General features: G+C 32.2%; 1 protein-coding gene across 1 annotated transcript; it reads left to right on the top strand.

The window, feature by feature from the left end:
- The first annotated feature begins 4041 nt into the window (after positions 1-4041).
- Positions 4042-15081, top strand: LOC132746149 (uncharacterized). The gene is made up of 3 exons (XM_060735226.1): positions 4042-4514; positions 11259-11402; positions 12080-15081. Exons 1-3 carry the CDS (start codon positions 4307-4309, stop codon positions 12235-12237), a joined length of 510 nt encoding a protein of 169 aa, XP_060591209.1. The 5' UTR covers positions 4042-4306; the 3' UTR covers positions 12238-15081.
- The last annotated feature ends 1245 nt before the right edge of the window (positions 15082-16326 follow it).

Genomic DNA, 16326 nt, shown 5'->3' with positions numbered 1-16326 from the left:
TTATGAATAATTCCGAGCAAAAAAATATAAAATAAAGTAAACACACAAGTCTTCGCAGCAAATATCTCTTTTTATTATATACTTATAAATGAAATATTGAGAAATATTGATGAAATAAAATGCGTATTTTCATTTTCCGTATTTTCACTGTAAAAATTTATTTTTCACTGCAGTGAAACATATTTTCCATATTTTCACTGGTGTCTTGCCGGACTACTTTCTTTTAAATTCTGCCAGTACACAAAATTTAAGGGAAAATCTTTCAAATTTTAATATCAAAAAGGAGAAAAATGTATATAATAGTCAGAAAATTCAAGTTTTTCTATAAATACATGATTTATTTTCATCTTGTGGCATGAAAATTACCATATTTCACTCGTGGCTACCACCACTCATGAAATATTTATTTTCATACCACTCAATGAAAATAAATCATGTATTTATAGAAAAAACTTGAATATCCTCTATTTATTATAACAGATGCCACTACGAATATTTTAATTTTGTAGATTTTCAGTATAAACAATTTATTGTTTGTAACATTTTGAGATACATATTAAAGAAACATTGTTAATTTTCAAACACATCATTCAAGTTTTTCCACCTTAAAGGGTAAAATAGTTATTGAAAATTAAAAATATCACGTAATAGTTTTTTTGTTCTTAATTAGGTGTAATTCTGACTGATTCCCTTGAGGATTATCCGTAACGTACCGGCAAACGGTATTTAGCCAGGTTTTCGAAAAGGTCAATTAACCAATCATGTACGGTTTAAAGATCGCATGCTCCTCCATGTACCGAAAACAGGTCACGTGCTCCTCCATGCCTCAAAAGTTAAACGCGTACCAATACCCTGCGGTTTCCAGACCGCAGGGAATAACTGGTCTATGTATCGGTCTTTTTAAGTCAAAGTTATCCGAAACAAATTAATCAATAACTGGTCTATGCATCGGTCTTTTTAAGTCAAACAGATTGGTACAGACCACTTTTTTTAATTATATCACTAACCGACCAATAGAAAGATGGTAATTTTGTTTTGGGCAAATAAAATGTTTGATATAGTAGGTGGACAGCGAAGCAAACACATGATTCAGAGCGCGCCTACACTACTTGACTTTCTGTAAAAAACAAAACAAAAAACGGACACGTAGTATTTTTCTTCTTTAAATATTTTATTGTATTATATGGGTTGAACTGTATCTAGTTAGTTACCCATACATATAATGTTTCACGCGAAAAAACTTTCGGAATGTGAAACTGCGTTTATATCTTAATATTTAGACGTCCAATTTAACTTTATGAAAGAAAAACTAAATTTTTTTTGAAACATTTTATGAATCATTATGATTAACTTACTTAGAATGGGCGGGCTATGCATATAATCTATGAAAAACAATTAAACATTAAAAATGATTCGGAAGAAAACGAAAACATTTAAAGTATATTTAACACAATATTTCAAGACACATTCCGTGTGTGAATTTATAGGTACATGTACATGCATTAATAATAAAAGCCAGATTTACACAAACATTTATGTTTAATAGCTGCCACTGGAAACCCATTTATGCAACTTATCCAGCATTTAAGCAACTTACCCAGCATTTTGAGAAAAAGGCAAATGATGCATAATTTCTCCCTTCAAGAAGAAACAACTAGGTGGAAAGCACCAGCACAGGAAACCTCGTTTTTGAAATCTTATCCGGAAGACTGTTTGAATTTCCAGTAGGAGCTGAGAGGATACATTCAGAACACCTCGCCGATTATTTACAATCATCTCGGAGATTATATGGGTAAAAAAATAGTTCTACCCAGTGATTTCGCCTAAAAAAACGGATTATTTTAGGTTTGATATGCAACGGTAAATAAAGTCCTTTTTTTGGTGTTGACAATAAATTGAAATAAAGCGTACATATTTTGACGTCAGATTTTAATCGAATTTATTCGTCATTTTTAGCACTATGTTGGTTTTCTCATGGGGCGACCTAAATTACGATGAAAAATATATTTGACAATCAGAATCAATTTTTATTATTTGTTTGGGTCGTCAGACCAAACAAATAATGGTCGCGAAATTCCAGACCCTGATGCTGTTTATTGCAAATGCCGAAAGTAGTCCGCTTTTTTGAAGCGGTTACTTCCCTTTATATGTACACTAACGCCGAAAAATTTAGGGGAGATCACTGCGTAAAGATGGTCAAATGACAGGCGCATTAATTTTCAAGCAAAATAGTTCCCGAATGGTCGAAGATTTCTAATATTGTTTTATTCTTTATAGATATACATGCTTATAGTAAGCTCCATGATTATTTACATCTGTGTCGAAATAATAAGGGTTACAAACCATAATTTAGAATAATATGGTTTTTTTCAGGCCGTTGACATATAACTTCACCGTGGCCGAGGGGTTTGCGCGCTCGTTGAGGAAGCGAGAGGTATGGAGTTCAAATCCCAGTTAAGGCAACTCATTTTTTTCTCAAATTGTTTAAGTCAAATAAACATTGAATTGAATGTGTTGCAATTAGTCTTATAGACAATTTACTAGAATGAAAACGCTGGAAAGCATTGGTGGCACTATACAAAAACAAATTGGTTTATAATCTCACAACCTTCACTTTTCTGACATGCTGAGACCCAAACAAATTCAGCGCCTTCTGTGCTTTGATTTATTATGTACGAACAAAGTATCTAAAGCAAGGTTATATAAATGTTGGAATGAGAAGTGTTCAATAACTTAAGAAGAGTACATTTTGTCATGTAAACAAATGTACATAGAGCAGGGTAGTCGTGACAACATCCAAACAGAACATCTCGCCCTTCTGCATTATGAATGTATGTGTTATACATGAACACCAACGATGTGAGGACACGGGTATTGAGTCCATATTATTTATTCAATGTAGGTACTGCGGCATACTTTCCATTTAATAGTTCATGCGTATCTAGACTAATGTGTGTACACATGAAGGAAATACTATTATCAAATCCAAAATTTATCACTTTAATTAAAGTCACTATGAACCTTAGTTTAAATGAGTAACGGAAAAAACTCAATGTAGATAACTTCAAAGCAATATAAACTTATTTTAAATTACTTGATAGGAGTGCCATCCGAATGGTCTTTTATATATCAAAGTATTTTACATGACTTTTTTGTACTTAAGTTTAAACAGCATACACCAAGCAGGTATTTTATAACGAGGACTATTCTGATGTTTCATACAAAGAATTTTCTCTAGGCCTTTTGAATACGTACAGATTTAGTTATTCAACAATTTCTTTAATGCTTTCATTTCTTCTCATCAATATAAATTATAAGATATTTTATATTAACAGCGTCACTTTGATTAACGATATCTTGTTTAAACTTAAAATCCCTAAAAAAATTGAATAAATTGTACAAAAATACAAAGCAGAGTTTATCCATTCTGCAAATTCAGCAAATTGATATATATCATTCACCACAAATGTAAAGCGATGTTTAAACAGTCTAAAATAATATATCTAAATGTTTTAATAAATCCGGTTTTACTTCAAGACATAACGAAGTTAATTTGTGTTTTATAATCAAGTAAAATTATATATTGAAATATTATCAAAATATATTAAACAAACATATGCTAAATTATAGACTGTTGCAGCTCAATTTCAATATATAATTAATATTGATATTATACATTGGTTGATTTGATTAGTTGATTATATACATGTATATTGATACATCGATTTCCAAAATAGGGACATGAGAGCTTTGACAATTCTTTCCTCCTTTTAAAAAAAATATATACATGTATAAATTATATTGGATTGAAAATAAATGAAATGAAATTAATACCTGAACCAAATCAAAAGTCAAGTTTTAATAAACGAATAAGTTCATTTAATAGAAAATAAGATGTTGAAAAGGCATGTCTATTTTTGATATCTAATAAATTGCGTGGTTTATTACAACAGCGAAGAAAAAACTATTGACGAATATTGATCTTAGCAGTATTCATCGTCCGATTAGAGCGTTCAGTCTAACCATTCAGCGGGGGAGAGTACAACTCAAAAGGTAATTCCTCGCATCATTTACATGTCCCTCTTGACAACTAATAATATGTCGTAAACATCTATAAACACATCGTTGGATACCGACAAATATGTTTTGTGATAAAGAAGTTGGCAGAAGGACTTGAATGTTAACGCAGTTAAAAAGGAAAAGTTTGTTTTCAAAAGATTTAAGGCGGGCAATTTATGAATTAAATCTTTTCAATTTATTTGCTTAGTATTTAAGTCACGTAGTTTTTTTGTGGTTTAAGTAAAGAATGGGTTTCGGTGAAGCTTCTTTATTTGCAAAGATAGGATTCGTCTTGCTTATAATTGCATTCATTCTACAACTACTAGGAATAGCTTTGCCGTACTGGTACTCTGTTGATAAAGACAGCTATGATGCATACGGTGGACTTTTTAGAGGATGCTTTGAGATTGCCAGTTCGAACAAGAAAACCTGCGACAGGATGAAGAACGTTGCAGGTAACTTTAAATTTTCAGACCACAACAAACCTTTATGTACCATATGTATCCAAACATATATTCCTTTTAATGATATAAAAAAACATTGATGGCCTTTAACCGAATGAGACAGGCCTTTAACCGAATGAGACAGAACATTTGAAAATATATAGGTCCAGTATTGAACATAACAAATCATCATTTTCAATGAAAAACGCTCGCAATCGTGCAACGAATTTGAATCATTTTTTTTCAGGCACATTTTCTTTTAATTATTTTACTTGATGCTTTTTAAACAATATGAGCTACACTTGATAAGTGTGTTTAAACTTATAGAGTGCCAATACATGATCCGAAACCAGACACTTTCTTGCGAGAAAGCGCAAACGGTCGTGTGTTCAAGGCCGTGATACTCCAAATAAAAATTGCTTATTCTTTTGAATACTTTTTGAACGATGTTTTATGAAGCACACAATTTGTCTATATCGAATGGTAATATTAATGCTGCCTCGTAAAACTGTGTATCTCAAAGATAGGTAGGAATCTTTCCTGGAGCGAATCCAAGCGACATGCCGAACTGTTTTCCGTTCATAACGATTATTATATATAGTTTCAGTAATATTATGCCCATCCTAGGGCATATAGTGAGTCAACATGTGAAAGCCACATAAGTTTTGCATTTTGCCATAATTCTTTAAATTTTATAATATGTTTCCCATGAATGAGACCCAAGGAAATTTATGTAAATATCCATTAGAATTTTCCTCTAACATTCAAATTTAAAAAAAGAGTTGGGCACTATAGTCATTTTATATTATAGGCAGATTTACATTTTATCCTAAATTAATTTTTAAGTATAATGTTATTTTAATTAAGATGTTTTGTAGGCAAGTTAAGCACCTCGAAGAAATGGATTAGTATACCTGTTTTTATTTCTCATTTAGTTATAACACTTTAAATACCGTGAAAGCTTTTATCAAAGCATTTTCTTATGTTATTTGGTGGTTTTCTTCAATTTGATCATGAAAACCTATATAATTTTCATTATTTCTCAAATTTCGACTTTAATGGGTAATCTATCTCGTTTCTAAATTGGCACTAAAATTCTGAAGCTGTTACGGACCATAGATTTGTCGAAACCATTTGTTGATAATAAAATCACAGATGGTTAAATCTGTCGGTGATTTACGTTATTTCTTCTGTATCTTAAGCACCGTTATCCGGCTTACCAGTGAAATCTGCTTGATAAAAACACGTGGTGTTGTTTTCTACCCTTATGGCAAGTCTACGGTGGCATAAGTTAAAAGGGGTATAGGAAATATTTTATTTACTACGCAACAAAAGTAATTACGTTGCCACATGATAGGTATAACGTGAACACGCAATTATGGAAGCTTGAATTGACTATGGAGGCTTGAATTGACCGAGATGCCGTGGTCACGAAATAGCTAGTACATGCGATAGAATAACGTGACACGCGGTAGCCATAACTTGGCCACGCGATATATTTTACGCGGGTACGCCTACGTACTACTATCGCATGCGCATGTTATACATATCGCGTATTTACGTAACATCCATGCCACAGGTCATATGTATATGTGTAATAAAGTAATGAGGAAACCATCTGCAGTATTCAACAGTAATTTTGATACATTCCTGCAATATGTAATTCACGTATCATTTTAATTAAGATACACGCAGTTCTCTTTTCCTAAATAACGTGCAAGAAAATATGTGCATTTGGTGCTAGATTCTAAAGAAAAAGCTTCAGTATCAAAGTCTAGCACCTTTCCACTTACGTTTGCACCTTCACACTTACGTTAGCACCTTCACACTTATGTTTGCATCTTCACACTTAGGTTTTGCAGTGCACACATTGGTGCTTTAGGTTTGTTTATATTATACATATGCAGTTGTGCTCGACTTGTTATTGGTTGTGATTAAAGTTCAGCAAAATGAAAAATTATTAATATTAAAATGTCTCTGACATGGGGCGAATTAAGTTTTAATGATAATGCATTAATAATACATGATATTTTGTTCAGGTGATGAAAGGAAATGTTTAATGTAACAATCCGTCTTTATTTTAATGCTAATTTAATGCAATACCTGTGCCAAAATACTGTTAATATATAACAGTATCCGGATATCAATCTTGAAAACAATAATTAGTTAAAAGCAGCATGCCTCCAGATTCATGCTACTTTAGTGAATATTTTTAAAAATGTATTAAACAGTAAAATATTGTCAAGTGAAAAGTAAATAATTCACACATTGCAAACAACATTTAAATTTTTCGAATATTGCCTAAAACAGGTCATAATATGTAAACATAGACCTTACTGCGTTAGTAACGCAATAAAATATGGTGATTAATACTGCAAAATCAGTTATTAATTGCATATAACATTTGCCATATTTCTTATTGTGAATAATTTTACATTTCTTAAATTCTTAGTACATTTTTCTCAAGATTGATTTTCTTGAAATATATTGGCTCATCTGGAGGCATGGAACTTTATTACAGATTTTATTTCATTTTTATGTGGGAAGCTATTAGTTTATGGAAACATTCTGCTCTCGAAATCGTACCTTAAACCAATGAAAACTAAGCAATTCGTGCAAACTATATTGATCCTAAGTCCTTAGATTGCCAGTTTAGCCTGACACTTTAACCATTCGCCAAGCTACAACTGTAAACTATAATTCATACATTTAATATGAACATATATTCTAATTATAACTTTTAACGCCTTACGTTTAAATCTGTTTTTAGTTTATACAAAATGTAATTTTAAGTAGAAGCCGAAAATACTTGATTTTAACTGTCAACTTTGATATGTTAAACTTCAGAGTAAATCTTTAATCCTTTAACATGTGAATAAAATAATACTAAATTGAATGCATGACTTTCCGAAATAAAGCTTATTTATTGCATTACTTTTTGAAATAATGTTAAACTTAATGCACTTATTTTTGAAGTAATGTTACATTTAATGCAAAATATTTTGAAATGATGCTAAAGTTACTGCATTACATTTTGAAGTAATGATAGATTTAATGCATTACTTTTTGAACTAATGCTACATTCAGTTTATTACTTTTTATTACTTTTTGAAATAATGCTATATTCAATGCATTACTTTTTGAAATGATGCTAGATTTAATGCATTACAATTTAAAAATACGCTAGTTACGTTACTTTTACAAAATTCAATGATGCTTAAGTTAATAAGCACATATTTGTCAATTTATTGGTTAATATAATGATTAACTAACGTTCAAGTTGTCTCATATATGGTCTAAGGTTTACATTGCCACAATATAGGTATATGTATTTTAACAAAAATATTAATGAGCCGCGTCACGACAAAACCAACATAGTGGGTTTGCGACCAGCCTGGATCCAGACCAGCCTGCGCTGCCGCGCAGTCTGATCAGGATCCATGCTGTTCGCTGTCAGTTTCTCCACTTGTAATGGAGTTGATAAGCGAACAGCATGGATCCTGATCAGACTGCGCGGATGCGCAGGCTGGTCTGGATCCATGCTGGTCGCAAACCCATTATGTTGGTTTTGTCTGTCGTGACGCGGCTCAAATAATTTTTATGGTGAGTATAAACCGATCTTTCATTCAGTATAAAGTATATTTATCATGAAGTTGTCGTTGCTAGTCACGTCCTCAGTAAAAATGAGACTTTGGTTTGGTATGTTATCTCCATTAAATGAAGTAATCACAGTTACTTTTGTACTTCTTTTTTAAAAACCCATTATGCCTCAGGAATGCTGTTATTTCTATTTCTTAAAAGATTTTTGTATATGATGTCCTGTTTTAGTTTCCAAAAAGATTTCCATTGGCAATTTACCTGATCTATCTTTTGCTTCTGTTTTTGTTTTAGTACAGTTATAGTAATTTAATATTTTTTGTAGAAGTCAAAATACTCAAGTCAAAATACTACCTTGTTTACATTTTGCTACCTTTATGACAAATAATCCCACATTCAGCTTTACATTATTTTTGCAATCAGCATCTATAGACATGCTCTTAAAACATTATATAAACATTATCATACTCATGTTTGCCCAATCTAAAGTAGAAAAAAATTGTTAATTTCTGAGGCATAATGTGCCTGTAAGTAATAAGAGTCAAATAAATGTTGGAATTTTATAGTACGTTTATTTAACAAAACATTTTCATGGAAATATATGAATGATTTTATCATTTTTTGTTGTTTTTATTCTTATTTTATTGTTTTATTTTTTTATTGTTTTGTTTTGTTTTTATTTTTGAGAGAATATTTAGAAGAAAAAAATATTGATTTAAGACTGGACATTTGATGCATATGATAAAAGAGCCCCAACAAAATTTATTAAAGTGAATTGTGTTTATAATGGAAGGTCCGAAATACAATGCATAATTACTTTGATAGTATTTAGTATTAAACATAAGAACATACCACTATAAAAAACAAGTAAAATGGTTTTCTGCGGGGAACATTTTTAATGATATAAAGATATATAGTTGACAATAATCGATCAATATAGAAGAAGGTCTTTGGAAACTGGTGACCGTTGAAGACCGGAGAAGGTCGAACATAAAACAATTATTTCTTTTTAAGAAAATGATAAATAGGCCTACCATTTTATGAATAATTCCGAGCAAACAAAGAATAAAGTAAACACACAAGTTTACGCAGAAAACATCTGTATTTATTATGGCAGATGCCACAACGAATATTTTAATTTTGTAGATTTTCAGTATAAACAATTTATTGTTTGTAAAATTTGAGATACATTTATTAAAGAAACAATGATAATTTTCAAATAAATCATTCAAGTTTTTCCACCTTAAACGGTAAAATAATTATAGAAAATTAGAAATATCACGTAATAGGTTTTTGTTCTTAATTAGGTTTAATTCTGACTAATTCCCTAGAGGTAATTCCGTAACGTACCGAGAAACGGTATTTAGCCAGGTTTTCGAAAAAGTCAATTAACCAATCGTGTACGGTTTACAGATCACATGCTCCTCCATGTACCGAAAACTGGTCACGTGCTCCTCCATGCCTCAAAAGTTAAACGCGTACCAATACCCTGCGGTCTCCAGACCCGACCGCAGGGTATTATACATGGAAGTTGTTGGCAAATGTGAAATACATAATCCGACAACACATTTATTTATATAGCAGAAAATAAAGTGTTCTAGAACAAAATATTATTTTTCTTCAGATAAATGATCAGTCTAAATCACATACAGCTTTATCAAAAAATTTTTCAAGCAGCATTTTATAAGAATATCCAAATGATACATTTCCATTGTTGTTTTTTTCTGGGTTTTTTTTATTGTTGTTTTTTTTTTTGTTGTTTTTTTCTAATTTTTTTTATCAATAATTTAAATACTTATGGAAAATGTGACTTATTGTAGGCCAATCCACTTTAAAAGGAATACTAGCAAAAACATCCCTTGCTGATGCAAGGATCTCATTAAATATTATCACAAACAAGCCATCTCATGTGTAACGACTTAGTACTAAACAATATAACATACGTTTGTTGTTGAAAAACTTCATGGAAACGAGCTGAATATTTTATATCTTTACTGATTCCTCATAATGATAATTTAGCTAACTGTGATAGGGACCATGTTTCCGTGACCTGGTTGTATATTAATTAAAAATTTACCTGCGCAACATCGCGTGAATGTCACCAGGGTCTTTCTAAGAGACCCGGGTGTCATGCTATATATAAGATATTACCTTCGATCGTTAATTTGTGTTGCACTTGAAGCCGCTGAAGCAGTGCCATTGTCATGACGGTAGATTATACAAGAAAACGGCGCAGCAATCATAGAAAGTGTAAATGAAAATCAATAAGGCGAACAGCATTAATCATGCGGTGATTTTTACGCATCGGTGAAGATGTAAGATTGACACAATCGTAATTCTCACTTGTATTTGTTTAAACGCTGAATCAATACATCATGTTAAAAATTAACATCCATGTCACTATATATACATGTAGTAACACAGCTGACAGCCTTTCGATGCCAATACGGTAACATCAAGATCATTCTATTCTGGTCATATTGCATCTTTGTATTTATGTTTTCATAATTGCCTGGTAAAATGATGACTTCTGATGACAAACCGGCTAGAAAGTAGTTCCAACTCACACGATCATAACATTCAAAATGATGACACTGAAGCTGTTGTTAAATTTCAATAAATAAATTGTTTGAATAAGATGGCCCTTACTAAAAATAGGAATGTTTCAGTCTCAAATTTCTATTATATCATATGTATCAGATTTAATCAACCTTTATGTTTCAGTTTTGTGTACATTTGTGTAGTAATCTTATTGTCGTAATGATAATAATAATAATAATAATAATAATAATAATAATAATAATAATGATGATGATGAAATTTATTAATGTTACCTTAATACCTAGTGTTATAACAATATACATGTAAAAACTATTCATCATTTTTACGAAATCAATGGACATCGATATCTTTCCAATATAAGTTGCAATATAAGTTATATCACGGCTTTCAACAGCTTAGTACTCGACCAGACGCCGAGTGCCTTATCCTCGTGCCAGGTACCAGGCTGTTTGGCGGTCAACATTATTTCTAGAATTCGATAAAAATGTATAAAATTAAAAAAATAAAATAAAAAAAAAACCCACACACCAAACAAAATAAATACCTTTTTTAGCATGCAGAACTGTTAAATCAGACTTATTTTTTCTCCATTTTCAGACTACTGGGCTGCCACACAAGCGTTTGAACTAATCGGATTCTTCTTGGTAGTTGGGGCGCTTATTCTAAGTATCATTGTTCTCTTCATCAAGAGTGACATGAAAATTCTCAAGCTCATCTGCTGGATTCTTTGTTTCTGCGCATGTAAGTATTCCGAAAACACGGACATCCCGGTGGTATTCTTTAGGCTTTTTAATGGTTCATTTATATACATTCTATTATTTTAGATACATGTATATAACCTTTTTGATAGGACATAAAAGTTATAAAAATCGCCGTCTGGTTAGCTAAAGAGGTAAAAGCGTTGGACTATGAATCGGACGACCTGAGTTCGATTCCCGGGTGGCGCTTTTAGAAACACTAGAACAAACGAGTACTGAGCAATGAGTGCAAAGTTTTCTGCACGTGAAAACAACAACGTTTTGCCTCTGTCGCGGTGTTAACCCACGCGGTCTGCAATCCTTAGAATACTAGTCCGACTCGTTTACCACTCGGTCAAGCCATCACTTATGAATTTATTTCTTATAATAGTATAATGAAGTAACTTAAATGCTCTAAATAGGCCTGTGCAAAGTTCTAACTGGAGCCTCAAACTGGGTTTCTGACCCTGTCTTTCGTCATTTCCTTTGTTATTTATCATAACAATTGTTGAAGCTTATTTAAGCGGAACATGTTTTGGTGAATTGTATTGGTATCATGACCCTTTGTTATAGAAATTTGCCTTTAACTCATATTCACACTAAGATTAAGACACAAATGACAGGCCATGCTGATTATTTGTAAAAAGAAAGGATAATTCTTTTTTTTTTTCTGTTTTACAGGTGGGTTTATCATCGTTGGCATTATAATATATGGGGCAGAGGCTGAAGGTATTTATGCGGAGTTTTCAGGAGCGTTTGCTATCACTATAATTGCTGGAATCATAAGTTTAGCCGCAGGCGTTCTCTGGTTACTGGACTGGATGGGAAAGGCCATGTGAACCTTGAAACATTCTTTACAGTCAATTTATGCCTTAAAATATTTATTTCATATTTCAAAGAACCGAACAGAATATTTATATTTTGACCTAAACATATACTGCTGAACATCAGCCATGACAATACACAAATTAAGTTAATCCATTCTTGGAATATAAAAATATTATATGAGCCGCGCCACGACGACAAAACCAACATAATGGGTTTGCGACCAGCATGGATCTTGACCAGCATCCGCGCAGTCTGATCAGAATCCATGCTGTTCGCTATCAGTTTCTCTACTTGCTATAGGGTTTGTAAGCGAACAGCATGGATCCTGATCAGAATGTACGGATGCGCAGGCTGGTCTGGATCCATGCTGGTCGCAAACCCATTATGTTGGTTTTGTCGTGACATGGCTCATATGTTAACAAATGCAATTCAAATTCTTTATCAATTAGTTATTCGTTCATTTATTCTTTCATTAATACTTTGCTTTAATTGTTTAGATCAATGAGTTTAAAAAGGAAAATTTCTACTGACGAAACCGAGTCAGAAATTTTCATATAATATTGTTGTTCTCATTGATTGCAACAGATCTCTAGAATTTTTTGCTTGCCTTTTTACTCGGTTATGTTTACCATAATTATGTGTACATGTAATTTGATGGGATGAAATTCACTAAGTAAGTTTGCTTATTTTGGTCTAGTAACAATAACTACATATTAAAATGCAGTCTACTATCACATGACAGTTGTTTTAATTATTAATTTTCTGTTAACACTAATTGAGGCCACCGACTTATTTTAAAATGCTGAGAAATTATTTTTACTGAACGACATACACCATCTCTTTGTTTTAGAATCATTGTCTTTTGAATGTATCTTGAATTTGTTAAAAGTGTGAATAATACAAGTAGGATATGACTGCACTTACGATGTGACGTGAGGGTGATTCGAGTCAAAGTCGAAGGTGATGTTAGTGTGAAGCAAGTGTGACATTAGTTTGATAAAAGTGTGAAAGAGTGTGATAAGAGTCTAATATTAGCGTGATAAAAGTGTTATAGAGAATGATGCGAGTGTGAATATGATATAAATATAATAAGAGTGTGAAAGAGTGTGATTTGATACGCGTGTGGTGTCAGTAAGATAAAGTTTGAACTAGTATGATACAAGTTATTATTATTCATGAGTACAATACAGTATTCTTTTGGAAGAGAATACATCTTGCCGAGTCCAATAAAGGTTTTGCAGCTGTGTTATTTTTTGTCCGGTAGAAAGTTATTGTACATAGAATAAATAATGACCAGTTTATTTCTCTTAGTCAAGTTAAAATAGAAAATACGTAAATTCAAGGTAAACTCTTAAGATCAACATTGGATGTAAATTTACTTCTTGGGGTACAATATGGATAATATATGCAAGTTTAGGACCCGGAATTAAATAAATATGAGACTAAATTGGCAAGATTTGATTAAATTATAATATATTTTTGATGATCACATGGTTTGAATACTGGTTACATTTTAATACCTGTGAACTAAATTTACATATGATGCAGGTGAGACGTATAATCATCAGAAACTAAGAATTCATATAGCCTTTTACCCCATTTTTGTAAACAAGCAATTCTTTTACATGGGACGAATACTCTAAAATGATCTGAGTTAATTTTATATATTGTAGACACGTGTTTGAGAGTAAGAGTGATAAGGCGTGTGTGCTTTTGTTTGCTTTCCATTGCATGTTTTATATGCGCTTCAATATTTTACACATTCGACAATGACGTCAGAGACGCACTTGTTTCATAGTTAAATATGTGTATGTTATATATCATTAAATGAGCCGCGTCATGACAAAACCAACATAATGGGTTTGCGACCAGCATGGATCCAGACCAGCCTGCGCATCCGCGCAGTCTACTTGTAAAAGGGTTGGTAAGCGAACAGCATGGATCCTGATCAGACTGCGCGGAGGCACAGGCTGGTCTGGATTCATGCTGGTCGCAAACCCATTATGTTGGTTTTGTCATGACGCGGCTCAAATATCCATGAATACTTTTTTAGTATTGTATTTTGAGTGGTATTCGGATTTGTTTCTTGTCTGGTTATTTTAAATTATATAGAGAATATATAAGTGTTTTTCTCCCTATAAATACAGGATATATTTTCATCGAGCGGTATAAAATATGATAATTTTCAAACCTAGAGATGAAAATATATCCTGTGTTTATAGAAAAGACATCAAATTGTTTGTTTATTGTATACGTTTTCTTTCCGACATTACAATTTGAAAGACTTGCCTTTAAAGTTTGTGTATTGGCTGAATTTAGAAGAAAGAAGTCCGGTGAAAATACGGATACTATGAAAAATAAATTTTAACAGTAAAAATACGGAAAATGAAAATACTAAAAAAAGACATTTTATTTCATCAATGTTTCTCAATATTTCATTTATAGGTATATTTTATTCTTTTAAGTGGATTTTATATTTTAAAAAGTGAATATGTTTAAAAAGAGTTCATTAATTTAGATATAACTGATATGCCATTCGTTATAAACATTATTATATATTTTATTTTCATGTTTTACCAAGAAAGTTCTTTCAATTTGATCATATTGATCACATCCATGTTTACTTTATTGAGATTTTTTTAAGATGACCATTTATTCATACTGTATTGTACACAAACAAATTAGACATATACATGTAGTATAATTCATAGAAATACTGCTTCATAAAAAACAATGGAAATAGGTAAAGCAAAAACATTATTCATTGGTTTTCAGCAATTTTATTCCGGTTTATATATGCTCTTTTTTGTAGACTGTTGTTTTTCCTCGTGTGATAATAAATAATTTTCAACCTGCGGTGTTTTGGATTTGAATATACTAGTATAAAACAATAAACCCTGCTGCCGAATACAGAATTAACCCGTGCGATCGTGCCTTATGATTACTATTCAGTCAGTACATGTAATGAATAAGTCCCTATAAATGATAAATTGTTTTGTCCAGCTTGAAAGACGAACAAGTCCATTTAAGATATGTGGTGATTAGTCTTCACAGACGTACTTGCTGGTTTGGCTCTATAAAAGCTTAATTTTTATCATATTACTTTAAGGGGTGTAAGTCTTCTCGTATTCACCACATATGTTTAATGCAACAGTTTATAGCGAAGTGTCCACATACTGAAAAGTTGTTTGTTTTGCGGCTTTTTTACCTATCATCTTGCATCCTAGAAATCTATGATGGCCATAAATCACTTAGCTGAGTCACAAGGTTTACGTTACAAAACACGTGTAATAGTTTTAGATTCCAAAAACACTTCGAGCATCATAAAAGCGTACAGATCAGATCGAAGCGGATACACAAGTGTTTATATCAATAAAGATGGGACAATTTTAGCATGTGAAATTTACTAAGTTCAAAAAGGGCATAGTTATGTCAAAATCCGTGTATGAGTTATGGGCCTCAAACAGTGGCTATCTATTATATGAGCCGCATCACGACAAAACCAACATAGTGGGTTTGCGACCAGCATGGATCCAGATCAGCCTGCGCATCCGCGCAGTCTGATCAGGATCGATGCTGTTCGCTATCAGTTTCTTTAATTGTTATAGGGTCTGTAAGCGAACAGCATGGATCCTGATCAGACTGCGCGGATGCCTTTATCCGAAATATCTCGGCGGGACGCTCTAGGATGGCCCGACTTGAGTGTACGGTCTCCCAAATGGGCTTTCCGGCGGCGACCTTAAATGAACGCATTAAAAAATTCTCCAATCTCATAATAGCCGAGTTTCCTCATAAAGGCCATACTTTTTTCATAACGGCCTTGTTTAGTGTTCATAATGTTGTGGTGAACTTCATATTAACCTTGCATTGAAGTGAAAACGTGCGTAATATTGAAAAATTAATAAATAATGAAGTTGTAACGGAAAGGAATCCGAACTATATGGACCCTAGAACCACTTATTTGTCTTTATCCGAAGTTTGACGGAAAAGACCGAGGAGTTCCGATTGACATCGGACATCTTTGAACGTATTACAATACTCATAAAGACTTTTGCTTTAATATCAGAAGAGATACAATACATCAATATTATTTAGAATCT

Source organism: Ruditapes philippinarum, unplaced genomic scaffold (assembly GCF_026571515.1).
Source record: "Ruditapes philippinarum isolate M1 unplaced genomic scaffold, ASM2657151v2 ctg4096_1_1_1_1, whole genome shotgun sequence".
Taxonomy (NCBI): Eukaryota; Metazoa; Mollusca; class Bivalvia; order Venerida; family Veneridae; genus Ruditapes; species Ruditapes philippinarum.
This window is presented reverse-complemented; position numbering and strand designations above follow the sequence as displayed.